This window comes from Callithrix jacchus, chromosome 2 (assembly GCF_049354715.1).
Source record: "Callithrix jacchus isolate 240 chromosome 2, calJac240_pri, whole genome shotgun sequence".
Taxonomy (NCBI): domain Eukaryota; kingdom Metazoa; phylum Chordata; class Mammalia; order Primates; family Cebidae; genus Callithrix; species Callithrix jacchus.
In genome coordinates this window covers 16,182,330-16,210,047 of record NC_133503.1, presented here as the reverse complement: position 1 = coordinate 16,210,047, position 27,718 = coordinate 16,182,330, and the positions used below count along the sequence as shown (strand labels likewise).

The window sequence follows — 27,718 nt, the reverse complement described above, 5'->3', positions numbered from 1 at the left end:
GCCCAGTCTCCCCATTTCTGCCCTTGCCCAGGGACCACTGCTGCCCCCTGTTCAGCTGGGGGCCTGGGTGTGGGTACAGAGTGCGTCAGGCTAGGTTACAGTGGGTAAGACCAGACTCATATGCCCTGTGCCTCTCTGGGCACACCATGGCAGTGGCTGTCCACTGTCGGTGGTGCCATGGTGCCTTTGGTGGGCAACTCGGTAGAGGTAAGTCTTACCCCCACTCCTCATCCAGGTACCTAGAGGGTTCCTTGCATGAAGGTTGCAATACCCTTGAGGATTGCCTTGTGCCAGGGCTTAGGGTGGCGTTTCGCAGGAAGGAATGATGTCTGACTCAACCTCCCTGCACTGGCCGTCAGTTGGCAGGAGAGGGAAGCAACACTCATCAAGCCCAAATGCATACTCTCTCTGCATTCTGTGTAGATGCTCAAGTGCATCAGGGGAGCACGTGACAGTCTACACTGGCCCATCTAGCATCCCCATGCCCAAGGTGTGCTGTCTTAGCCAGCTCTGTACCTGATGGATCCCCATCTGTTCCTTCCAACCTTCATGGGTCTGGCCTATGCCCATCTCCTCTGGCGAGCCCCAGGCACACTCTGTGGACAAGCCATGAAATATGAATCATGAACTTTCTCGGATTCTTCATCTTAGTTAAATGATCTGATATTTGCATTCAAAACTGACATTGCTGGTCTGGACGTGGTGGCTAAAGCCTATAATACTAGCACTTTTGGAGGCCAAGGCAGGAGAATTGCTTGAGGCCAGAAGTTCAAGGCTGCAGTTAGCCATGATTGCACCACTGCACTCCAGCCTGGGCAACAGAGCAAGACTCCATTTCTAAATAAAATAAAGACAAATGGGAAAGTTTATGATCATTATTAAAATTTCCCATTTCTTCTTTACTTAGAATGACATTAAATAGCAAACAAGAAATGCTACAAGTTGAGAAGGAGGCTGCAAAAAGAAAAAGCTTTATATTTTAGGACTTAACACTTTCCTCCACTCCTTTTTTTTTTTTTTTTGACAAGGTCTCACTCTGTTGCCTGGGCTGGAGTGCAGTGGTCCAATCTCCGCTCACTGCAACCTTTGGCCCCTGGGCTCAAGTGATCCTCCCACATCAGCCTCTATTTTTTTGTTTTGTTTTGTTTTGTTTTAGTTGGAATATTGCTCTGTGGCCAGGCTGGAAGTGCAGTGGCATGATCTCGGCTCTGCAACCTCCGCCTCCTAGGTTCAAATGATTCTCCTGCCTCAGCCTTCCAAGTAGCTCGGACTACAGCCTCCTGTCACCACGCCTGGCTAATTTTTGTATTTTTAGTAGAGACGGGGTTTCACCATGTGGACCAGGATGGTCTCGATCTCCTGACCTCTTCATCCGCCCGCCTCGGCCTCCCAAAGTGCTGGGATTACAGGCGTGAGCCACCGCGCCCGGCTAATTAAAAAAAAATTGTAGAGACCTGGGTCTCATTGGGTTGCCCATGTTGGTCTCAAACTCCTGGGCTCGAAGGATCCTCCTGCTTCGGCCTCTCAAAGTGCTCAGATTCCAGGCACGAGCCACCGCACCTGGCCTTTTCTTATGCTTTTTCATACAATAAGCTTGTGGAGGGCTGGGCACGATGGCTCATGCCTGAAATTCCAGAACTTTGGAAGGCTGAAGCAGGTAGATCACAAGGTTAGCGGTTGGAGACCAGCCTGGCCAAGACGGTGAAATCCCTGTCTCTACCAAAAATACAAAAATTAGCCAGGCGTGGTGGCGCGTGCCTGCAGTCCCAGCCTGGGAAGCTGAGGCGAGAGAATTGCTTAAACCCTGGAGGCGGAGGTTGCAGTGAGTCGAGATGGTACCTACCACTGCACTCCCGCCTGGCGACAGCGACTCTGTCTCAAAAAAAAAAAAAAAAAAAAGCCTGTAGAGCTCTTTTGATGTGTGGGAGGAAAAAAAAAGATCCCCGGGAGTGTTATTTCAAAAAGTAAAGGAAACTGCTGGCATCCGAGGAGAAGCCGGAAACCCGGCAGGGAAAAGTGGGCAGAGAGTCCGGGGTCTTCTGGCAAGGGAGTCCCTGAGAGCTGCCTGGCCAAGCTTGCGCTCGTCCCCTTTAAGGGGCGGGACGGGGGCGGGGCCTGGCGCCGCTTTCCCAGGCTGCCCCGCGCGCGCGCGCGCGCCGACAGTTCGGCCACGTCCCTGGCCACGTCGCGGCCGCTCTCGCCATCTTCGCCGTTTCCTCTCAGGGGCTGTTGCTGCCTGAGCCGCCGAGCTCCGGGGCCGCCGCGCTGCGCCGACCGCCGCCATGAACATCTTCCGGCTGACCGGGGACCTATCCCACCTGGCGGCCATCGTCATCCTGCTGCTGAAGATCTGGAAGACGCGCTCCTGCGCGGGTGAGAGACCGGGGAAGGCCCCGAGAGGCTCGGACGCGGGGGCTGGGTCTCGCCTTTGACCCGCTGACCTCGACCGCCTCACTGCCCACGGGGCCTGCGCCGGCCCGACACACCCCCTCGGCCGGCCTAGCGGGTGCCCGGACCCAAGGGGCAGTAGTCTGCCGGCCCTCGGTGTGGGCGCCGCCGGGCCAGGTGTCGCAGCGCGGGGCCCCGCTCTGCACCAGATCCCGGCGCGAACTTGAGCCGTCGGGGCGCACCCGGCTGCGCGGGGCCCTGCTCTGTCTGAAAAGTTGGCGTGGGTGGGAGGTTCCCCCAGGCGTGGCCCCTCCCTGGGCTTGAATGGAGGCGCTTCTCTGGCCGGGGTCCCGCTTGGGGGCTGCCAGGGGTGCAAGGAACCCGCGTATCAATGGCACGGGCGGGAGGAGGATGGGCAGGATCGCTGCTGGCTGGGCCTGACGTGGCAGCCCAGCCAGCTCGGGAGGTGGGGCGGGCGCGAGGACAGGTCATCCGGCTCCCCACCCTGCCGGTGCAAGGCTTGGGCTCTAGGTGTGGTGTAGTGGGGTCGGATCGCATGTTCTTAGAGTTGTGTGGGCTTCACCCAAGCCCTTGAATCCAGGATCACACCTGCCAGGGCAGGGGCTTGCGGGGAGGTCTAAAGTGATTTTCTTGGCGTAATTAACTCTGCTTTGGGGAAAACTATCTGGTTTGTCAAACTCCAAGTGCCTCCATCTAATAACTGGTTCTCTTACAATTGCGGCATCTGGGGACCGCGGAGGTCTCTCCTATGAGCTGCTGCCGTTCCTCGCTCCACGTCACCAGTGAGTTGGCTGCTGCCCTGTTCAGGAGTACAGATTTCATGCAGGCACTGCTGGTAGGCAGTGAAACGAGACTTTCCTAGATAATGGTTGTGGACTTTTACATTTCATTTAATTTTAAAGGCATAATAATCGCAAGTTTTTTACTTCTTTTTTTTTTTTGAAACAGGGTCTCGCTGTCACCCAGGTTGGAGTGCAGTGGTGTGATCACTGTTCACTGCAGCCTCTACCTCCCCTGGTTTAAGTAATCCTGCCTCAGCCTCCTGAATAGCTGGAACTCCAGGCATGCACCACCATGCCTGGCTAATTTTTTTTTTTTTTTTTTTTTTTTTGTAGACACAAGGTTTCACCATGTTGCCCAGGCTTTAACTTTTTAAAAAATTCCTAAACTTATTTTTGATGCTCGGTGAAATAACTTTTGTTGAAATCAAGAACTTAATATTTTCAGAGGCAGTAAAAGATAATCCTGAAGGATCTGGGTGGCAGAGACTCTATTCACCTGATTTCTTTCTTAAAATGTTGACGTCTAAAGTCACACTTCATCCCTAATTCTGCTGTCTGCAGGCCTCACCTACCTAACTGAGATCCAGGAAGTAAGCAAAACCAAAAAGACCTTTGAGCAGTCAAAATGGGTGTTACAAAGTCCGTGTGCCAGTGTGTCTGACTTGGAGGTGATCTCTCAATTGATACATAGTTCTGAGAGGCTCCACTGTATGGTTTCCAATGACAACAAATAATTATAGCAATTCTGAGAACTGACTTTGAGGCACTTGCTTTCTAGCAAGTAGTCAGCTGAGTGCTTTATATAGCTTATCCCAGGTTGTCATTAAAATAACTTTAGGAGTTAGGTGCTATTGTTCCCATTCTTTTATGGGGAAACTGAGTCTTAGGGAGGCGAATAAATTAGTGATAGAGCCAGGATTGAAGCACAATTAGTACCTCAAAGGATCTGATTGATGAATTTCTAATGGAGCTGAAATAAACATTGGATACCAAACCACATGTTTAGATTATTTTTTGTTACACTCAGATGTTGTTACTTTTTTTTTTTTTAAGAGTTAGTGCGGTGTCTCACTCTGGCTGAAGTGCAGTGGCTGTGTCACCTCACTACAGACTCAAACTCTTGGGCTCAAGTGATCCTCCTACCTCAGCCTCCTGAGTGGCTGGGTACAGGTGTGAGCCGCAGTGCGTGGCAGTGTTACTTTTAATCTTTAGTTTTGCTCCAGAATCTTTGTGTGAGTCTCTTCATTTTCTTTTGTTTTTCAGAATCCCTTCCTCTGGCAAGTCGTTAAGTCTTGAAGTGTGCTGTCTCCTAAACTTTTATTCACACTAAGATATTTGAGAGAATTTAGTGCAACTCCAGAATAGATTTCTTTCCTTTTTTTCTGCTACGGAGTCTCACTCTGTTGCTCAGGTTGGAGTGCAGTGGCGTGATCTCAGCTCATTGCAGTCTCCATCTCCCTGGTTCAAGCAGTTCTCTGCCTCAGCCTCCTGAGTAGCTGGGATTAGAGGCACCCGCCACCACGCCCAGCTGGTTTTTGTATTTTTTTAGTAGAGATGGGGTTTCACTGTCTTGGCCAGGCTGGTCTTGAACTCCTGACCTCATGATCCACCTGCCTTAGCCTCCCAAAGTGTTGGGATTACAGGCGTGAGCCACGGCACCCAGTCATTTATTCAGAATTAAATGCTAAATTTGACAGGCTGCCTTTTTTTTCCCATATTAAATAATAAAAGTTGTTTAAGAGTCTTTCAAAAGAGTAAGAATTTGATAAGAGTTTCTCAAATAACTGGAATAGGAGACACGTGCATCCAGATTGTGTTTCTCATTTTGAAAATACTGATACTGAGGTTCATTTTTAGGATTTAAGCACTAGTTTTGAAAATGCTATTTTAGTCTCGGAACTGTGGTGCTTTTTACCCAGTAAGGATCAGAGAAGCTAGTGAGGAAGTTGGAGATTCTGTTTTCCTCATAGATTCCAGAACAGCTGCCTTTAAGGACCATTTCAAAGTAGGGACAGTGAGTTGATCATGTTTGAGTCTGCATTCTCTTGTGGCTGTGTCTGCTATTGTCATTACAGAAGGGTGCCAAAATGGACTGTGAGTTTCTCCTGTTCTGATTATCATTGCAGCTCCATCCACAGTATGCTCATGTTGTCACTTTATTTTTGTCCTAAACACTGATCTACTTAACCTCGGGAGAACAAGTTGTGGTTTTAGTTATGAAGGGCTTCCTATCCAGATTTTCCTGCAGGCTGATGGTTATTAGTGCTATATCTACTGTAGTGCAGTATCTATTAGTATACATCTACCGTAGCTAGAGGAGTCTTTCTGAGATCCATGACCTCAGGCCTTCCTCCCCTAATCTCTCTCCTTCCCTGTTTCCCCTGTTGCTTAGATTGTTGTTAGCTGTTATGTAGGTTGTAAACTTTCCATCCTACCAAACACCATACTGGAGCTTATGGTATCCAGATTTCACATATTGGTCAGTTTATATTTTTGAAGTCATGTAGTGGGTAAGATGTGGAGTACTCCAGGTAGCTTTTGCATCACCTGTGCAGCTCCCTCTGTAGTTGCTGTCACCTCAGCTACTTTCAGTGCCAGTCTCTAAGTAACCATTACTCTGAAACATTTATTGACCACCCTCTATGTGCAAGGCACTGGCACACAGTTCAGAGCAACAGCTTGCAGCTATTAAAACTTTCTGTTCTCAGCTGGACTTAGTGGCTCATGCCTGTAATCCCAGCACTTTGGGAGGCCAAGATAGGTGGATCACTTGAGTACAGGAGTTCAATACCAGCTTGGGCAGCATGGTGAAACCCTGTCTCTACCAAAAATACAAAAATTAGCCAGCCGTGGTAGTGCACTGTGATCCCACCCAGCTACTCAGAAGGCTGAGTGGGGAGGATCGCTGGAGCCCAGGAAGTCGAGGTTGCAGTGAGCCGTGATCACACCACTGTACTTCAGCTTGGGTGACAGACTGAGACCATCTCAAAAACAAACAACAAAACAAGTTTCTATTCTCAGGAAAGCTGCGGTGTAGTTGAAATGATATGAAAATGTATGAAAGATAAAAACGTAGGATGTCAAACTGTCAGGCAGTTAAAGCCTATGGGTGTGAAATGGCAAGACCATCCCAGGGAAGGCTCCTCTGACTTTCCAGCAAGATGTGTATAAGACCTATATGAAAAGTATTAAGGCTGGGTGTGGTGGCTCACGCCTGTTATCCCAGCACTTTGGGAGGCTGAGGTGGATGGCTCACCTAAGGTGAGGAGTTCAAGACCAGCCTGGCCAACATTGGGAAACCCCATCTCTACTAAAAATACAAAAATTAGCTGGACGTGGTGGCACACACCTGTAATCCCTGCTACTCACGAGGCTGAGGCAGGAGAATCACTTGAACCCAGGAGTTGGAAATTGCACTGAGCCAAGATTGTGCCGCTATACTCCAGCCTGGGCAACAAGAGCAAAACTCTGTCTCAAAAAAAAAAAAAAAAAAAGGAAGTATTAAACTTTGCTGATGTACATAGTAGATGACCTGCATGTATATTCATACCATGGTCCTGGAGAGCACCCAGGCAGGCTGGTGAAGAAGGATAAGACACATCTCTCCAAATTGATTTCTTAATTCAGAATATTATCGAAGCTAAAGGCAATAAACTGAGAGAAATAATCTGTAATATTCCTAAGTGACAAAAGCTTAATATCTGTAATAAAGTACTCCTACAAATAAAAACCCAGCAGAAAAATGAGCAAAGCGGGCGATTCACTGATGAATAACAAAAGACCAGTGAAGCATGAAAGGATGCCCAGCCTCACTAGAAGCTAGGAACTTGAATATTAAAATAGCAGTGCAGCTGGACGTGGTGGCTCCCGCCTGTAATCCCAGCACTTTGGGAGGCCGAGGCAGGTGGATCACCTGAGGTCAGGAGTTCAAGACCAGCCTGCCCACCATAGTGAAACCCTGTCTCTACAAAAAATACAAAATATTAGCCAGGCGTGGCGGCGGGCCCTTGTAATCTGAGCTACATGGGAGGCTGAGGCAGGAGAATCGCTTGAACCTGGGAGACAGAAGTTGCAGTGAGCCAAGATCGCGCCATTGCATTCCAGCCTAGGTGACAGAGTCTGACTCCATCTCAAAATATATATATATAATACATATATTTTATACATATATATATATAGAGAGAGAGAGAGCACGTGCGCAAGAGCAAAAGAGCAATTCAGACCAGGTGTGGTGGCTCCTGCATGTGGTCCCAGCGCTTTCGGTGGCCAAGGCTAAAGGATCACTTGAGGCCAGAAGCTTGAGACCAGCCTGGGCAACACAGTGAGACTCTATCTCACAAAAAATAAAAGATTAGCTGGGCATGGTGGCGTGTACCTGTGTCTTAGCTTCTCAGGAGGCTGAGGTGAGAAAATCACTTAAGCCTCAGGCTGCAGTGAGCTGTGATCATGCCATTATACCCCAGCATGGGCAACAGAGTGAGGTTCTATCTCAAAAAAAAAAAAAGGAGGGGAGAGCCAAGCAAAGAAAGAAAAACACCAGTGCATACTATTACCTGCCCACCACTGGGTAGGAAAAAGTAAAAGAGGTTTACAACCTCTCATGTTGACAATGATGTGAAGAAAAGAGTCTTCTCCTTTGGTGTTAGTAGATATGTTAATTGGCATAGCCTTTCTAGGAGAAATTTGACACTATCAAATTTTAAAATGTTCATGTTTTTGGTTTATGTGTTTTTATTTGCATTATTTTGGGTTATGGATTAAATTTTTAATTGGTACATTATGATTGGATATACTTATGGGATATACCTTGATGTTTCAATCCAATGATTTAAGCAGGGTAGTTATATCCATCATCTCATGCATTTATCATTTCTGCATTCAAAAACCTCTCTTCTAGCTATTTTTGTAATATACCTTATTGGGAGGATTACTTGAGACTAGGAGTTCAAGGCTGCAGTCAGCTATTGAACTCCTAGTCCAGTGTACTCCAGCCTGGGCCACAAAGACCCCAGAAAACAAGACTTTTAACCTGATACAGTAGAATAAGACAAGAATGATGTTAAGTTTAATGACTGGCTTCCATTTAACAAGTTGTACTCCTTGTTACGGGTGTTTGGTGTATATGGTATGGGGATGTCAGTTTCAGAAACATTTACAAAAGTGAGTATTCTGGGAGAGCGTATTACCTGGTAACCTTAGCATGCTTTGATCTCAAAATCGAGAGATACTAACTGGGAGCTGCTCTGGCTTAGCAGCAGGTGTTCTACCCCTAACCCTTCCAGGAGATTCTTGCCCTACCCCATTCTGTCTTCAGCTAGGATCCCCATTTTCCTGTGAAGACAGAACAGTTTTGTTGTTCTGTAAGAAGAAGCTCCTACTTCTTAATCAGGATCCCGGGCCAGGGAGAATGGTGTGGGACCACGTTAGCATCCGCAGATTTCTAGTATGGTAGTCCTGTGTGGATGCTACTCCATGGACAGGCCGTAGACAACACACTGCCCCATGCACACTCAGGGCTCTCCCACCCTCTAGCTTGTGGTAAATTAGGGCAGAGCCCTATTGCAGTCACAGGGACACAGTATGACTTGGACATTCTTCAGAAGTGTTCTCCCAAAATACCACAAAATGAGAATTTGCCCCCATGACATGAAGATAAAATGAATTCCATTTTCTTTTGTCCATTTGTTCATTCAGCAAATATTTTCTGAGTCCTGCTGTGTGTCGGGGCCAGTGTACCATGCAGGAAATACAAGATGGAATAAGGTGCGACCCCAGCCTTTAGAGATCTCAGTATCCAATGGGGTTTTTGGGGAGAAGAGAAGCAGGAACCAAATCATCACAGTGTATTTTTATAAGTACCGTAATTGGAGCTAAGGCAGCAGCTGGCATGAAGCAGGTCTCATTATGTGCTTGCTGAATGAATCAACAGCCCCAAGGGTGGGTGTCTTTAGACATGACCTCTGGAGGAGGTGGGATGTGAGTTGGGTCTTCATGGGGGCTGGTAAAGACAATATGATGATCCCTGGTTTTCAGTATAGGAATGCTGGGAACAAGGACACAATTTCAAATCTGCCTGGCTTCCAAAGTTCTGTTAGAGTAAAACCCTTTCCCACAGAATTCACCTATCTGTATCCTATGTGTTTGTATTTAAAATACTGGAAAGAATCATATAGGAAATAAGCTGGAAATTGATTTCTTAAGGCTTCCACAAACACCAGACATGTTCTGACTGCTCCCTGTTCTTTCTTCTTCCCCTTCTGTAACCTCTAGTTTTCTTGGTTAGCAGCAGCCTTGTTATTTCCCCTTTGGAGCATTGATCTCTGTAGGGAAAAAAAAGTTACCCGTTACTGAGGAAAAGACTAAGCAGAGCAGATTTACTGTCTGTGTCTCCTCCTTGAAGTTGGTTTCTATTGATGGATCTGGAAGGATGGCATCAACATTTTCTTCCATTTCTATTTAGGTGTGTATGTGAATAGGCTGGGACTGCAAATATTCATCTGAGAAAGTAACATTCTTAAATTCAGGCTTTCAGCTTCAGCAAGCTGCAAAATGATTGTTCATAAAATACTGAAAAACAATGTGTAATACAAAAATTAGCCAGGCGTGGTGGCACATGCACCTGTAGTCCCAGCTACTCAGGAGGCTGAGGTGGGAGGATCACCTGAGCCCAGGGAGGTCGAAGGTGCAGTGGGCTGTACTCTTCCCAGGCACCAGCCTGGGCAACAGAGTGAGACCCAGTCTCAAGAAAATAAAAATAATGGGCTTTTCATGTTCCAGAGTAGTGTTGTGAATGATTTGGGTGAAGAGACGTTTCTGTTACACTCATACTTACTAAAATGTGTAATGGTGTGAAGTTTGCATTAAAGATGAGGGTGGGTGGGTTCTGACATTTAATCAGCCTTCAGTTTTTTGTTTGTTTGTTTGTTTGTTTTCTGAGACAGAGTCTCACTTTGTTGCCAGGCACCAGGTTGGAGTGCAGTGGCACAATCTCGGCTCACTGCAACCTCCGTCTCCCAGGTTCAAGCAATTCTCCTGCCTCAGCCTCCCGAGTAGCTGGGACTACAGGCGCACGCCACCACACCCAGCTAATTTTTTTTTATTTTTAGTAGAGACGGTGTTTCACCATGTTGGCCAGGATGGTCTCAATCTCTTGACCTCGTGATCCTCCCGCCTCGGCCTCCCAAAGTGCTGGGATTACAGGCTTGAGCCACCGTGCCCAGCGCAGCCCTCAGTTTCTTTAATTCATCTGCTCAGTCTCCAGCACTGAAACCCATAGTTTATGTCCTTTGTCACGTAAATATTTGGCTAAATATAGATGTCAGAAAAGCTGTGTGCACACCACATAAACATCCAGCCTTCCCAGCTGAGTGTGGCCATGCCAGGCAGTGCTCTGGAGGTGGGTGGGTGGTTGGAAGTGGAAACACAGTTGCTTTTGAAGACTGGCTGTAGTTGCAGGTTCCTACCTTCATGTTGTCCTAGCATTCAGGAACATTTTTATACAAATACAATGAAATTTCTGTTTTTGTTTTTGTTTTTTAATTTTTTGAGACAGGGTCTCACTCTGTCACCCAGGCTAGAGTACAGGGATGTGACCACAGCTCACTGCAGCCTCAACCTCCTGGACTCACATAGTCCTCCCACCTCAACCTCCCATGAACTGGGACCACAGGCGTGCGCCACCTTGGCCTGGCTATAATTTTGTTTGTTTGTTTGTTTGTTTGTTTGTAGAGACAGACTCTTGCTATGTTGCCCAGTCTGGTCTCGAACTCTTGGGCTCAAGTTATCCTCCCTCTTTAGCCTCTCAAAGTATTGAGATTACAGCCATGAACCATTATGCCCAATTGAGATGGAAGCTTTAAAAATCTTAACATGCCCAAGTACTTGCTGCCCTTAGCAAAGGAGTCACCTTGGGAGGTCACGCTGTTACTCCAGCAGGAGTTCCTGCGCAGCTCTTACTTGAGTCAGTGCTCTTCACTAGACTCCTCATCCCCCTTAATCACAGTAGACTCCAACTCTGTTCTCAAAAGATTTCTCACCATGGAGATACTATTTTACCATGCAAAGAAAGGGCTAGGGGAGGTGGCTTATAACTGTAATCCCAACACTTTGGGAGGCTGGGAGAGTTGCTTGAACCCAGGAGTTCAAGACTAGTGTGGGCAACATGGTGAAACTCTTATCTGTACAAAACTTTTTTTTTTTTTTTTTAAATCAGCTGGGTGGGATAGCTCACACCTCTAGTCCTACCTATTCGGGAGGCCGAGGTGGGAAGATTGCTTAAGCCCCGGAGATCAAGGCAACAGTGAGCTATGATCATGCCTCTGCATGCCAGCCTGGGCAACAGAGGGAGACTGTCTCAGGGTGGTGGGGAGAGAAAAAAAGAAAAGAAAAATCCATAGGTAAGAGACAAATTATAACACTAAATGACAGAATTATTGAGAGAAATTCGTTCCTACCTAAGTTGATATATTTGAGAAATACAAGGTTCCTTTGAATGATACACATCTTGCCAAAATGAAGCCCCTTTCCTTTAGTCACCCTTTATAGTGAGACAGAAAAGCCTGTTAGAGCTTCTTAAAAGGGGTGCATTCAGGAATGATGAGGATAGAAAAACTACAGCTGCTCTTGTTCATTTAGAGGCATCCCCAAACCTGGGCCTTGACCCCACGTGCCCCTCCTTCCCTGTCTACATCCCCTGCCCAGTGTGATCCACAGGAATCATAAAGCTTTCAGGCCTTTCTAATACTTCCCTTCTGTTTCTCTAGGTATTTCTGGGAAAAGCCAGCTTCTGTTTGCACTGGTCTTCACAACTCGTTACCTGGATCTTTTTACTTCATTTATTTCATTGTATAATACATCTATGAAGGTATGGTATGCCATGCACTGGAATGTATTTCGCCTATAGTACACAGACCTATGGATACTTAATTTATGTCAGCTGTGTATTTTAATTAAAATGCTCCAAAAATAATGTCTTAATATGCTGTTCTTGACTTTAAAACTTTTAGACCACCTTCTACGTATAACTGGGAATAAATGAGCTATCAGTAAACATACATCTTTGGTTTCAAAACGGTAGTTAATTAAAATACTTTGAAGTTCAAGCTTTTTTATTTTAGGTTCCTTAAGTATGATAAATATAAAGCTCCGGATAACTCTATAAGAAAGAGGGGTAACTATTATATTTTCAAGCCGTGGGAAATTACAGAGTCCCCAGAGCAATCCAGCAAGTTAGTGCATAACAAGGAATGAAAGTAGGACTCCTAAATGCAGTGTCTCATTTTGCTGCTGTGTGAGGAACTGTATACAGGCCTCTACCTTTTTTCTTTTCTACTTAGTGAGTTTTTCTTAAACTGCCGTGTGTGTCATTTTTATTATGTTTGCTATGCTTAAATGTTCTCTATGCCATCATTTACTTAGTAACATATTTTTAAACCTGGAACTTGTCCTAAGCATTAGTATCTATAACACCTTTTTTGTCTTTCTTATATGTTTTTCTAATTCACATTAAAACAAATGTATAACTATTAAAATACAAAATGTTTGCACACAGCCTAACACTTTGTGGTACACACCCCATACTGGGATACTATATGACTTTGTGGGGGATTTCATGGACTACGTGAGCTTTGTTTCTTTCTCACAGTGTTGAATTCATGCTTATAAACACCTACAGAGCTGGGCACTGAGGATATGGCAGAAAATAAGAAGTCTCTAGTCTGGTGTGGGGAGTACACAGAGTACACTCCTGACCTCAAATGATAGCCTACCTCGGCCTCCCAAAGTGCTGGGATTACTGGTGTGAGTTACTGTGCCTGGCTGGCAGTTTCTTATAAAGTTAAACTTGGGCCAGTCACGGTGGCTCACGCCTGTAATCCCAGCACTTTGGGAGGCCACGGTGTGTAGATTGCTTGAGCCCAGGAATCTGAGACCAGCCTGAGCAACATAATAAGACACCGTCTCTAAAATAAATAAATAAATTAGCCAGGCATGGTGGTGTACTCCTGTAGTCTCAACTACTCAGAAGGCTGAGGTGGTAGGATCACTTGAGCCCTGGAGGTTGAGGCTGCAGTGAGCCATGATCACATCACTGTACTCGAGCCTGGTAGCCTGAGTGATCAAGCATCACCCTGTCTCAAAAAAAAAAAAGAAAAGAAAAGAAACAAAGATAGAAGTATAGGGGCTCTCAGGATATGTAATAGGAGTCTGATTTCTTTCATTCATTCATTCTACAAATACTGAGCCCCTGTGTGCCAGGCACTATTCTAGGCCATTTGGTTATTGGCACACCCAAGGAAGTAATATTTAAACTGAAACTTAAAAGTATTATATCTAAACAACCTTCCCTTAACATTTTGTATTCAAGAGAATTTTCATAAGCACTGGTGAAAGGAGACATAGCAATATGTGAGTCTGGTCTTTATAAAATTTGTAAAGCGATTTTGAGTCACTTAGCAAATTTGAGTGACTTATAATGGATTCTTCATTACCAAGTGATGAGAACCTAGTATTCAGGAAATAATGAGCTTATTTAAAAATGGTTAGGTCCCCACTTGTCTAGGCAAATTAAAACTATAGGTATAGAGGTGTGTGAGCAAGAATCCTCCCTCCCCCTCAGGATGCCCATGTTTCAGAGGATTCCATGCTTGCTTGGTTGTAGTTTCTAAGCACAATGTCCTGAAAGTCTGGAGTGAGAGCTGAGGTGCTCCTGTCTTTTTACTTTTAACTTCCACATGCTGTTGAGAGGAGAGAAGCAGCTGTTCTTCTCCAGCTGCTGCTAAGGCCTTAGTGGAAATAACAGCCATCAAGTGTTTTAAAATCTTGAGCTACCCACAGACTGGGTCCTGGTGAGGGGCCTCTCTGCTGTGAGCCTTGGCTGAATGTGCTGAGGGGGCTTAGTGCATGTGTAGATGTATGTGTGTTTTGTTTATGCATGTAGATTTTGTATTTTATTTATTCACATACATGCATACATACATTTGTGTGTGGAGAGAGCTCCTATAATAGTATATGTAATGTTCCTTGATTTCTTTTGGGGGTAATTCTTCAGTATATGAGTATGACCAACAATTTTAATACCATGTTGACTTTATTTACAAATACAACTGCATGATGAGCTGTCAGGGACAATTTAGTGTCTTTGTGGGTTTTTGGGTTTTGGTTTGTTTTTTTTTTTTTGAGACGGAGTCTCACTCTGTCACCCAGGCTGGAGTGCAATGGCACAACCTCACCTCACTGCAACCTCCACCTCGTGTCACCACACCCGGCTAATTTTTGTATTTTTGGTAGAGACGGGGTTTCACCATCTTGGCCAGGTTTGTCTCGAACTCCTGATCTCGTGATCCACCCACCTCGGCCTCCCAAAATGCTGCTGGGATTACAGATGTGAGCTGCTGCATCCAGCCCTTTGTGGGTTTTGTAAAGCATGTAAGGGCTTCATAACTGCTCTCATTTTCTTTTTAAGTCATCTGCCCCTAGATATTCTCAAGTTGTCTTTCCTGGGGAGAAGTAGCACCAGGCAGAACAGCTACCTCCTCAGGTATTTCTGTTCCTGGACTAAACCTGCTATTTGATTCTTGGGCCTAAATTTCTACAGTCCGAGAGTTGATGTAATTTTAGACTATCAGACTTTTCTTTGGGGTTGAAGGAATATATGCTGTTTGGCCTTTTTTTTTTTTTTTTTTTTTTTTTGAGATACAGTCTCACTCTGTTGCCCAGGCTGGAGTGCAGTGGTATGATCTCTGCTCACTGCAACCTCCACCTCCCAGATTCAAGCAGTTCTCCTGCCTCAGCCTCCTAAGTAGCTGAGATTACAGGTACCTGCCACTACGCCTAGCTAATTTTTGTATTTTTAAAGTTAAATTTACCGCCGGGCACAGTGGCTCACACCCATTATCCCAGCACTTTGGGAGGCCGAGGTGGACAGATGACGGGGTCAGGAGATTGAGACCATCCTGGCCAAAATGGTAAAACTCCATCTCCACTAAAAAGTAGCTGGGTGTGGCAGTTCGTGCCTGTAATCCCAGCTACTTGGGAGGCTGAGGCAGGAGAATTGCTTGAACCCGGGAGGTGGAGGTTGTAGTGAGCCGAGATCACACCACTGCACTCCAGTCTGGCAGCAGAGCAAGACTTCATCTCAAAAACTAAAAACAAATTAAACTTACACTTAACATATGACCCAGCAATCTCACCTCTAACTATATACCCAAGAGAATCGAAAACTTACATTCACACAGACACTTGTACACAAATGTTCACAGCAGCTTCGTCCACTGTCCTCCCAAATTAGAAACCACCTGCCCTTCAACTGGTGAGTGAATAAACAAACTAGTGCATCCATACAATGGACTCAGCTACAAAAAAGGAACAAATTATTAACACTAGGCCCTCAATTGATGTCATTGGTAGGTTCTTAGAAACTGTGACTTGAAGTGGAACAACATATAATGAAGCCAGTTTTACCATAGGCTAATTGGTACAAATAAGAGTTAAGTTCCTACAGCATATTCCTGGTCCCAGACTTTTTTTTTTTGAAATGGAGTTTCATTCTCACTCTTGTTACCCAGGCTGGAGTGCAATAGCGTGATCTCAGCTCACCGCAACCTCTGCCTCCTGGGTTCAAGCAATTCTGCCTCAGCCTCCCGAGTAGCTGGGACTATAGGCGCGTGCCACCATGCCCAGCTAATTTTTGTATTTTTAGTATAGACGGGGTTTCACCATGTTGACCAGGATGGTCTCAATCTCTTGACCTCCCGAAGTGCTGGGATTATAGATGTGAGCCACCACACCCGGCCCAAACTTTTAAATAAAGACCAAAAACAGGCTGGGCGTGGTGGCTCACGTCTGTAATCTCAACACTTTGGGAGGCCAAGGCGGGTGCATCACTTGAGGTCAGGAGTTCGAGAGCAGCCTGGCCAACATGGCAAAACCTCATCTCTACTAAAAATACAAAACTTAGCTGGGCATCATGGTGGGCACCTGTAATCCCAGCTACTCAGGAGGCTGAGGCAGGAGAATCACTTGAACCTGGTAGGCGGAGGTTGCAGGGAGTCAAGATCATGCCACTGCACTCCAGCATAAGTGACAGAGCAAGACTGTCTCAAAAACAAACAAACGTGAGCTATACATTTAAAGATTAATAAAAGCAACATAATTATTTATCCAATTTTTGCTGAATCAGTGCATGATGATGGTCATAGTGGTGGCAGATTAAGAAGTATATGTTTGCAAAGCAAAGATTATAAGGAACACTCCTGTCATAAAGCTCAAAAACAATAACATAGCAGGTTCACTGAGTGCTTTCGTACTACATTGTTTATTGTGATACATTTGTATAACTATTGTATACTACTTTATGAATTTTTATTTTACCATAATTCATATTCATTTTCCAACCCACTTACTTCAGGGTTTCAGGTGCCCAGAGCCTATCCCAGCAGCTCAGGTGCAAGGCGGGAACCCCCACTGGACAGGATGCCATTCCATCATAGGGCGCACTCACCCACACCGACACTCACACTAGGACTGTTCACACATACCAATTCACCTAACGTGCACATCTTTGAGATGTAAGAGGAAACCAGAGTATCTGGAGAAGACCCATGCAGACCTGTGGAGAGCATGCAAACTCCATGTGGACAGTTGCCCCAGCTGGGAACTAATCTCCTCGTCATGACGAAATATATTATTGGTGGACCTGCTGTATACACAATAAATTTGATGACTGAGATACATTAGGCTAACGGAAGTTGGACTCAAGGCAACATGCTATATGACTCCATTTATGTGGCATTCTAGAAAAAGCAAAACTAGGGACAGAACATCAGCGTAATTTCAGGAGGTTGAGGAAGCCTGGGGGAACTTGACTACAAAGGGGCATCATGGCAGAATTTTGGGGGTGATGGAACTGTCCTGTGTCCTAATTGCAATGGTAGTTATGCCTCAGAACTGAACACCTCCAAAAAGGAGAATTTTACTGTATTGAAGTTTTAAAATTCTAAAAAAAGCTAAGGAAAAAAAAATCTTGCCTTTCCAAATACATGGGTGATAAAGCTGGGGGAGCTGGAACAGTGGCAAGGTATTGACACCTGGTGTTTTTGCTTTTGGTTGTAGGTTATCTACCTTGCCTGCTCCTATGCCACAGTGTACCTGATCTACCTGAAATTTAAGGCAACCTACGATGGAAATCACGATACCTTTCGAGTGGAATTTCTGGTGGTCCCTGTGGGAGGCCTCTCATTTCTAGTCAATCATGATTTTTCTCCTCTTGAGGTTAGTTTAAGAGATTATTTAGGGCTTAGCATGGTGGTTCACGCCTGTAATCCTAGCACTTTGGGAGGTCGATGTGAGTGGATCATAAGATCAGGAGTTTGAGACCAGCCTGGCCAACATGGTAAAACCCCGTCTCTACTAAAAATACAAAAAATTAGGAGGTGTGGTGGTGCACACCTGTAATCCCAGCTACTTGGGAGGCTGAGGCAGGAGAATCGCTTGAACCCAGGAGGCGGAGGTTTCAGTGAGCTGAGATCACATCATTGCACTCCAGCCTGGGTGACAGAGTAAGACTCCATCTTGAGAGGGGAAGGAAAAAAAAAGTTATTTAGGGCCGGGCATGGTGGCTCATGCCTATAATCCCAGCATTTTGGGAGGCCAAGGTGTGCAGATCACTTGAAGTCAGAGGTTCATGCATTCAACCTGGCCAACATGGTGAAACTCTGTTTCTATTAAAAATACAAAAATTAGCCAGGCATGTTGGCACACACTTGTAATCCCAGCTACTCAAGAGGCTGAGGCACAAGAATCACTTAAACCCAGGAGGTAGAGGTTGCAGTGAGCTGAGATTGAGCCACTGCACTCCAGCCTTGGCGGCAGAGCAAGACTCCATCCCCCACAAAAAAGTTACTTATTGGTCATATCTGGTTATCTAGGTGAATGGGCCTGTTTTCATGCTGGCAGATCATGTAGGTGTTCATGGGTTTTTTTTTTTATTTTTATTTTTTTATTTTCTGGTTTAGCAAACTCCAGTATAGTGTTCATGACTGGTGTAAAAAATCATAGATGAGGCCGGGCGTGGTGGCTCATGCCTGTAATTTAAGTACTTTGGAGGCCAAGGCGGGCGGATCACCTGAGGTCGGGAGTTCAAGACCAGCCTGACCATCATGGTGAAACCCCGTCTTAAAAATAAAAAAAAAAAAAGTAGATGAAAATTAAGCACCCAGGTATATGGGTGTCTGCTGACAGCTTACTGTCTGATTCCTTTGAAATAGAAACTTGAGGCCGGGTGCGGTAGCTCAAGCCTGTAATCCCAGCACTTTGGGAGGCCGAGGCAGGTGGATCACGAGGTCAAGAGATTGAGACCATCCTGGTCAACATAGTGAACCCTGTCTCTACTAAAAATACAAAAAATTAGCTGGGCATGGTGGCACGTGCCTGTAAACCCAGCTACTCAGGAGGCTGAGGCAGGAGAATTGCTTGAACCCAGGAGGCAGAGGTTGCGGTGAGCCAAGATCGCACCATTACACTCCAGCCTGGGTAACGAGCAAAACTCCGTCTTAAAAAAAAAAACAGCAATGAGGAAGTAGGAGCTTACCACTTACCAATGCTGTCAACTCTGGCAGAAAACAGGGTTGATTAGTCATCCCCAATCTGGAGCAGGACAAGCTTGTCCAGGAAAAATGTCTGTATGTAGACTCAGAAAATTGAAGAGGGAAAAATAAACCTGGAGAGACAAGGTGATGAAAATTCAGAGAGGTAGAGGCATCCAAGTTACCCAGCTTGTTACACTGGCAGTGCCCTGCCTCTTAAAGGTTGCTTAAGTTTCTGTGATTTATGCCAGGAGTCCCCAACACCTGGGCTACTGACTGGTACTGTTTCGTGGCTTGTTAGAAACCAGGCTTCACAGGAGGAGATGAGCAGTGGGGTGAGCAAGTGAAGCTTCATTGTATTTACAGCCGCTCCCCATCACTCACATTACTGCCTAAGCTCCACCTCCTGTCATAAAAGTGGCGGCATTCAGTTCTCATAGGAGTACGAACCCTATTGTGAACTGTGCATGCAAAGGATCTAGGTTGCCTGCTCCTTAATGAGAATCTAATGCCTGATGATCTGTCACTGTCTCCCACCACCCCCAGATGGGACTATCTAGTTGCAGGAAATCAAGCTCAGGGCCTTTACTGATTCGGCATTATGATGAGTTGTATAATTATTTCATTGTATATTACAATAATAATAGAAATAAAGTGCACAATGAATGCAATGCACTTGAATCATCCGGAAACCATCCATCCACGCTGCTGGTCTATGGAAAAATTGTCTTCTATGAAACCAGTTGCTGGTGTCAAAAAGGTTGGAGACCACTGGGTTATGCACTTGCCAAGCTGTTGTTCTATTTTGGGCCGACATACCCCACTCCACAACTCCCTGTCATCTTAAGCTGCTTTGTGGTAAAGCAAGCAAGAGTGTTTCCTCTAGGCTCCTGGTGGGCAGTGAGCCTGACGGAAGCTTGCCATTTCTCTTCCAGATCCTCTGGACCTTCTCCATCTACCTGGAGTCTGTGGCTATCCTTCCGCAGCTCTTTATGATCAGCAAGACTGGGGAGGCCGAGACCATCACCACCCACTACCTGTTCTTCTTGGGCCTCTATCGCGCTTTGTATCTTGTCAACTGGATCTGGCGCTTCTACTTTGAGGGCTTCTTTGACCTCATTGCTGTGGTGGCCGGCGTAGTCCAGACCATCCTATACTGTGACTTCTTCTACTTGTACATTACAAAAGGTATGTTGAGTGCAACTTAACGTTGTTTCTAGAGTCACGTGTTCTTTTAGGAGCGCCCTTGCCCAGTACTCTTCTAACCTGGCACTCTCTCATAAAGCAGAACTGGCTCCAGAGAACCATTTTTGTGACTGGCCAGTAACATTCTGGATCAGGGTGTCATCTTTTTTTTTTTTTTTTTTGAGATGGAGTCTTGCTCTGTCACCAGGCTGGAGTGCAGTGGCGCAATCTCAATATAACAACGCTTTTTCTTTTGTGATAGATTTCCTAAAATGGCACATTTTCTTTTCTTTTTTTTTTTTGAGATGGAGTTTTGCTGTTGTTACCCAGACTGGAGTGCAATGGCACGATCTCAGCTTACCGAAACCTCCGCCTCCTGGGTTCAAGCAATTCTCCTGCCTCACCCTCCCGAGTAGCTGGGATTACAGGCACGCGCCACCATGCCCGGCTAATTTTTGTATTTTTAGTAGAGACGGGGTTTCACTATGTTGACCAGGATGGTCTCGATCTCTTGACCTTGTGATCCATCCGCCTCGGCCTCCCAAAGTGCTGGGATTATAGGTGTGAGCCACCTCACCCCACCAGCACATTTTCATTGTAAAAAATTCATCTGGTGTTTTAGTAAACATTAACACCAGATACTTCTCTATGCATACACAGACACATGACTTAAACTCTACATGCTGATCTGTATACTGCTTTTATTCCACTCACATTTTTCATGTCACTAGAAATCTACATTTTTTTTTTTTTTTTTGAGACAGTCTTGCTCTGTTGCCAGGTGCCAGGCTGGAGTGCAGTGGCGCAATCTCAGCTCACTGCAACCTTCGCCTCCTGGGTTCAAGTAATTCTCCTGCCTCAGCCTCCCGAGTAACTGGGACCACAAGTGCGCGCCACCACGCCCAGCTAATTTTTGTATTTTTTAGTAGAGATAGGGTTTCACCATGGTCTTAATCTCTTGACCTTGTGATCTGCCCGCCTTGGCCTCCCAAAGTGCTAGGATTATAGGCATGAGCTGTCTCGCCCAGCCATTTTTTTTTTGTTTTTTTCTTTCTTTTCAAAGAGACAGGGTCTCACTCTGTCACCCGGGCTGCAAGAATGCAGTGCGGTGATCTTAGCTCACTGCAGCCCCAAACTCCTGGGCTCAAGTGATCCTCCCTGCTCAGCCTTCTGAGTAACTGGGACTACAGGTGCATGCCACCACACCTGGCTCATTTAAAAAAATTTTTTTATAGAGATGGGGTCGCTCTCAGTTTGTTGCTTATGCTGTTATTGAACTCCTGGCTTCAAGGGATCCTCCTACCCTTGCCTGCCAAAGTGCTGGGATTACAGGTGTGAGCCACTGCACCCGGCCTTTATATTTTAGTACCCAGAATTTCATAGGCCTCCCTACATAAGCTATATTTTACTATATATTGATTAGGGCAAAAGTCATAATAACAAAAAGCCACTATGAATTTAGTGGCACTTTGTATCAAATTTGTATTTTTAAAATACAATTGCTTATTTCCTATACCTTACTATGTAGAATCTTGTGTGTGGGAGACTTCTAGGAATGGGAAGGAGGAAGCTAAATTTGTCAGTATCAGTAACTTTTGTTTTCTTTTCCTCTCTTTGAAATTCTAGTACTCAAGGGAAAGAAGCTCAGTTTGCCAGCATAAGCGCCAAAGACCATCACCAGCATCTGTCCTTCAGGGTGCTTGGACAGAATTCTTACCACAGCAAAGGCATAAGATGCTTGATACGGAAAATCAGAAACTTAACTCTTTTGTTGCAGATAGACATCAGTGGCTCCGTAAGAACGCAGAGGAAAAGAGCCAGAAGGTTTCTGTTAAATGCATCTTGCCTTATCTTTTTTTATTACTGTGTACAAAGATTTTTTTACACAAAGAAACTTAATGCTGTATTAATAAATTCAGTGTGTAGCTTCAATTGGGATAGTTTCAAAAGTGAAGATTTGGTGAGGAATAAGTGCAAATGTTCTTTTTTTATTTTAAAAAATTCTTTGAAACTGCTGAGTCTTTGTGTCTGCAATGAAACTGTACTCCTTGACAGTTGGTAGATTATATATTCTTACACCTATCAAAATTGCATTCCACTATATTTATTTTTTGCCAAAAGATGAGCTATATTTGTTTGAAATCTGAGACACTATGTTCAATTGGATGTATCTGTTCAAATTTATTCCCACGTAATGTGGAACTCCTTTGTTGGATGTCACAACACTACATTTAAGGTTAGTAAGGATGTCTTGCGGGTCCACGGTTTTCATTACCAAAATTTTAAGATTCTGAATGTCGATGGAGTCTCACTGAAGAGTTACCAAAGGTGCCTGCCCTCCTCCCCTGCTGGAATGTGTGAGTGGAGACTGTCCCAAGGGTGCGGAAGAATCCAGTGGCAGGTGTTCTGGCTGCTTTCCATCTGAGTGTGGGATGGGAGGGGTGTTCATGATCATTTGGATATAGGAGTCTACTGCTATGAGGAATGGAACACAAGTAGTTAACCCATGACTTTCATTTATAATGCCAGAAGATGACTACAGCCACCTCCCTGCTCAGATTCAGACAGTTTTCCATATCACTTTTCGGTGGTAAGATGATTTACAGGTTTGTTTTTTAATTGACAGCACCACTTACCATTCCTTATATTCTTTTTGTTTTGTGTGTTTTTTTTCTTTTTATTTAACCCACAGTCAACATCATAGTTTCTTGTTTTGTTTTACTGAGCTCTTGCATGACTTATGTTACCATCCTAAAAAACACTATATTAAACATAGAATAAATTATCCTTTTTTATGAAATAGGCTTTTGAAACATCCTGTGTTGGGATGATTTTTTTTGTTTTTCAATTGGCAACAAAAGCTCTGTAGGGCTGCAAACATTTAAAGTCCATATAATCATCTTTAAGACATTCTGTATTTTGTGGAAATATTAGAATTTTTCTTCCTAATTTTGTCATTATATGGATTTGCTATTTTTTTTGATTTAATACAAAAGTATACGACTTTTCTATGTGATGCACCATAAATATTAAAGTGTTGAATACTAAGTGCTTATTACAGAAAGGATGTATTTTTGCTTTCTGCATTACAATGTCCTCTGGAGGAAGGGTGCAGGATGGGTTTCATTGGTATCTAGTGTGTGTCTTAACATCTTTCTAAATCGGCAGTGTAACTACATGGTTTAACCTTCTGTGTCTCCCTCATTTCTTCCCTCTTTGCCTCATGTTTTTGCTTTTGTGTGTCAGTGCATCTTTCTTTATAGCATCCTGGTCTTGCTTTAGTTTCTGTAGTCTTTTTTCAACCTCCTTGAAGATTCTGGGCGGAGGGAGGCTGGGAAGTCTGGCGCAGTAGGTGAGCAGCCACTTGCTGCCCAGTCCAGGGTGGGTGGGGCACACATCTGTCTTTGTACATGCAAATCCAACAGCTGGCACATCTACTGGAGAGCACGACGCACAGAAGGGTCTGGAAGCTGCGCGTAGTGATGCCTTCTGCAGTCATCCTACCTAAGTAAAAGTAACTTTGGCTACGTTGTTACCACTGTTTTGTGGTCAGCCAGGAGGACATCTTAGCAATGGTGCCTGCGACGGAGTGCAGGACTGGGCCTCGTCCTTGCTAGAGTTGGAAACCAAGGCCTTGTATGCCACGCCTTATGAAGCACTGTTTCACAGTTACTTTCACTTCCCGAATAAAGGTTACCAGGTAATTAATTTTTTTTATTGAGGTGTTTGTGTGTTTTTCAGTGTAAGCATGATGAGAAATAAAGCAAAGATCAGAGATTTGTCCAGTAATTGATATTACAGGAAAAGCTGCTTTCCAGCCAGGCCTGGTGGCTCATGCCTGTAATCATAGCACTTTGGGAGGCTAAGGAAGGTGGGTCACTTGAGGCCAAGAGTTTCAGGCCAGCCTGGGCAGTATAGCAAGACCACATCTCCATTTTAAAAAGAAAGGTTTCTGGCCATTGGCTTCTTAACAGACCAATCCATTCCCCTGTCCAATTCAATCACAGAGAAACTTTGAAGAAGTTTCTGGCTTCCTCACACTCTGGCCAAGAGAAGAGCAGGTGGAGAAGGGGTTTTTATGGAGATCATAGTGATTTTTGGGAACCCTAAGTAAGAAAAGCACACGCATTGGACCCAGGCCTGTGTTGAGACTTGGCCCCCTCACTTGCACTCCCTGACCCTGGACTTCACAGTAGCCTCATTGCCCTCACATAGGTGAACTCCCAGGGATTTCTGTGCGGTTTAAATGAGCCACTGTAGGCAAAGCTAACAGCCAGAGCTTGGTACACGTCCAGTAATCACCTTTGCCCCATGTGACTGTGTTTAGCTTGTGACAGCTGCTTCAAAAGCTGGTTGGGAACTGTATCTGACAGGAGTCCCTCTGGCCCATTTGATATGGGTCAGTTTTGCCAGAAGGTTCACAATTCTTGTTTGGCGAGCTATAGAAATTGGCCAGGCACAGTGGCTCATGCCTGTAATCCCAGCACTTTGGGAGGCTGAGGTGGATGGATCACTTGAGGTCAGGAGTTCGAGACCAGCCTGGCCAACACAGTGAAACCCCACCTGTACTAAAAATACAAAAATAAGCCGGTGTGGTGGTGTACACCTGTAATCTCAGCTACTCGGGAGACTGAGGCACAAGAATCACTTGAACATGGAAGGCAGAGGTTGCAGCAAGCTGAGATTGTGCCACTGCACTCTAGCCTGGGCAACAGTGAGACTCTATCTCAAATAAATAAATTAATAAAATAAAAATTATTTTAGGTAAATTCCAAAAGCATCCACCCATCTAAGTCTTGCTTGATTGGGTCTGTGTGGGTTTTTTCTGTGTGCCTCCGTCCTCTAGTGGCCAGATGTGGAATTTCCAAGAAACCAGAGCTCTGACCAATACCACCCAGCCATCCCCACAACTATCCGGGTTAACTGGAATCTGTAGCCTGGATTCTGCTGGAGGTGCTATGGGTGTTTCTCTAGTTTTGAAGCAACTCCTTTTGTCCCTGCAATTTAAAAGAAATTTGCAGCATAACATAGTATATATCCTTTTAAGCAATGGCAAGGTTACTTTTTTACAATACTAAAATACTCTGTTCTGGTTTCACCTTGGGCACTTAAAAAAGTGAGAGTCGCCTGGAGTGGTGGCTCACGCATGTAATCCCAGCAGTTTGGGAGGCAGAGGCAGGCAGATCACCTGAGGTCAGGAGTTCAAGATCAGCTTAGCCAACATGGTGAAACCCTGTCTCTACTAAAAATTCAAAAATTATCTGGGCATGGTGGCACATGCCGGTAATCTCAGCTACTCGGGAGGCTAAAGCAGGAGAATTGCTTGAACCTGGGAGGCGGAGGTTGCAGTGAGCAGAAATCAAAATACTGCACTCCAGCCTGGGCAACAAGAGCAAAACACCGTCTCAAAAAAAAACTGAAAAAATTTTAAAGACCTGTAATCCAGAAACTGGTGTGTGCTTTGAAACAAAAAAGTTATTTATTTATTTTGAGGTCTGAGAACTGAAGATCTCAACACTTTAAAAAATGCTTTTAAAAAATTCAGATTTCCATCTGTGCATGGTGGCTTACACCTGTAATCCCAGCACTTTGGGAGCCCGAGGCAGGTAGGTCACTGAGGTCAGGAGTTCAAGACCAGCTTGAGCAACATGGTGAAATCCGGTCTCTACTAAAAATACAAAAATTAGCTGGGCATGGTGGCCCATGCCTGAAATTCCAGCTGCTACGGAGGCTGAGACAGAAGAATTGCTTGAACCCAGGAGGCAGAGGTTTCATTGAGCGGAGATCTTACCACTGCACTGCAGTCTCGGCGACTGAGACTATGTCTCAAAAAAAAAAAAAAAAAAATGGGGCAGGAGAGGCAGGTGGTAGTGGCTCATCCCTGTAATCTGAGCAGCAGGGCAGATCACTTGAGGTCCAGAAACTCCCTCTCATAAATAAATAAAAATAAAGGAGTAGCTAAGAGATAATAAACATGATGTACTGTCGGGGCTGATTATGTGCAATGAAGAAAACTAAGGCAGCATAAGGAATAGAGACTGACAGTTTTGCTGTTTTGAGATAAGGTGGTCAGGGAAGGCCTCTTGAAGCCATGATGCTTGAGCTGAGGCCTGAATGATGTGAGAGATAGTAATGAGGCAGGAGCCGGGTACGGTGGCTCACACCTGTAATCCCAGCATTTTGGGAGCCCAAGTTGGGTGGATCACTGAGGTCAGGAGTTCAAGACCAACTTGAGCAACATGGTGAAATCTGGTCTCTACTAAAAATATATAAATTAGCTGGACATGGTGGCTAACCCCTGTAATCCTAGCACTTTGGGAGGCCAAGGCAGGGCAGATCACTTGAGGTCAAGAATTCGAGACCAGCCATGGCCAACATGGCAAAAATACAAAAATTAGCTGTGTGGTGGCGCACACCTATAAATCCAGCTACTCAGGAGGCTGAGGCAGTAGAATCGCTTGAACTCTGGAGGCTGAGGTTGCAGTAGAGCCGAGATCGTACCACTGCACTCCAGCCTAGGCAACAGAGTAAGACTCCATTTCAAAAGAAAGAAAGAAAATAAAAAGGGGGCAGGAGAATAGGAAATGGGTGTAACCAATGGTTAACAAGGGTTAAGGCAGAAGCAAAAGATCAGCAGGTGCAGCCAGTTCTGGGCAGGATTAGGCAGCACAGAGGCCACATTTTCACTTCAGTGATAACAAGACAGAAGTTTCCACTTCAGCCAGGGATGTTAACCAGATTCTTTTAGCTTAATAAAAACCCTAATTGAGGGTCTCTTGAGCTGCTTGGTCAAGCTCACTCCCCCTCTGAGTTGTAGTTTTGTGCCAATCTGTGCTTTTGTTACTCCATTTGTTTGTTTTGTCTTTTGTTGATTGGTTTTATTTTTGTTGTCGTTGCTTTGTGAGGTTTTGGTTGCAATTTTTTTTTTTTAGATGGCGTATTGCTCTGTTGCCCAGGCTGGAGTGCAGTGGTGTGATCTCAGCTCACTGCAACCTCTGCCTCCTGGGTTCAAGCAATTCTCCTGACTCAGCCTCCCCAGTAGCTGAAATTACAGGTGCACAACACTATCCCCAGCTAATTGTTTTGGGACTGAGTCTCGTTCTGTTGCCTCAGGCTGGAGTGCAGTGACACAATCTCGGCTCACTGCAACCTCCATCTCCCAGGTTCAAGTGATTCTCCTGCCTCAGCCTCCCAAGCAGCTGGAACGTGCCACAACACCCTGCTAACTTTTGTATTTTCAGTAAGATGGGGTTTCATCCTGTTGGCCAGGCTATTCTAGAACTCCTGACCTTAAGTGATCCACCGGCCTCAGCCTCCCAAAGTGCTGGGATTACAAGCGTGAGTTGCCAGGCCAGCCCCACTTACTCTTTATATGTAATCAGTTACTCATTCATTAAGCATTTAAGAATGCCTATGATGTGCTCTATTGAACAAGACAGACAAGGTGCCTCTGCTCATGAAACTTACACTTTAAAGGAGGAGATAAGAGATAATTAACATGACGTACTGTCAGGGGCTGATTATGTACAATGAAGAAAACCAAAGCACAGTAAGGAATAGAGACTGACAGTTTTGCTGTTTTAGATAAGATAGTCAGGGAAGGCTTCTTTAAAGCAGTGACCCTTGAGCTGAGGCCTGAATGATGTGAGAGATAGTAATGAGGCAGGAGCAGGGTACAGTGGCTCACACCTGTAATCCCAGCACTTTGGGAGCCTCAGGTGGGTGGATCACTTGAGGTCAGAAATTCAAGACCGGCCTGAG

General features: G+C 45.1%; 1 protein-coding gene across 2 annotated transcripts; it reads left to right on the top strand.

The window, feature by feature from the left end:
* Positions 1-2,199: 2,199 nt before the first annotated feature.
* Positions 2,200-23,665, top strand: KDELR2 (KDEL endoplasmic reticulum protein retention receptor 2). Of its 2 annotated transcripts, XM_002744068.7 has the most exons (5): positions 2,200-2,373; positions 11,954-12,054; positions 17,301-17,459; positions 19,708-19,960; positions 21,584-23,665. In XM_002744068.7, exons 1-5 carry the CDS (start codon positions 2,283-2,285, stop codon positions 21,616-21,618), a joined length of 639 nt encoding a protein of 212 aa, XP_002744114.1. In that variant the 5' UTR covers positions 2,200-2,282; the 3' UTR covers positions 21,619-23,665. The 2 variants fall into 2 exon arrangements, with proteins under 2 accessions (XP_002744114.1, XP_008981819.1); XM_008983571.5 differs by lacking the exon at positions 19,708-19,960 and having other exon boundaries at positions 21,584-23,662.
* Positions 23,666-27,718: the final 4,053 nt, after the last annotated feature.

Bases quoted from the DNA above. Each gene is read 5' to 3' on its own strand.
- KDELR2 (XM_002744068.7), top strand. From the start codon at position 2,283: ATGAACATCTTCCGGCTGACCGGGGACCTATCCCACCTGGCGGCCATC. The intron at 17,460-19,707 runs GTTAGTTTAAGA...TTTCTCTTCCAG, and splicing joins ATGATTTTTCTCCTCTTGAG to ATCCTCTGGACCTTCTCCAT. The intron at 19,961-21,583 runs GTATGTTGAGTG...TTGAAATTCTAG, and splicing joins CTACTTGTACATTACAAAAG to TACTCAAGGGAAAGAAGCTC.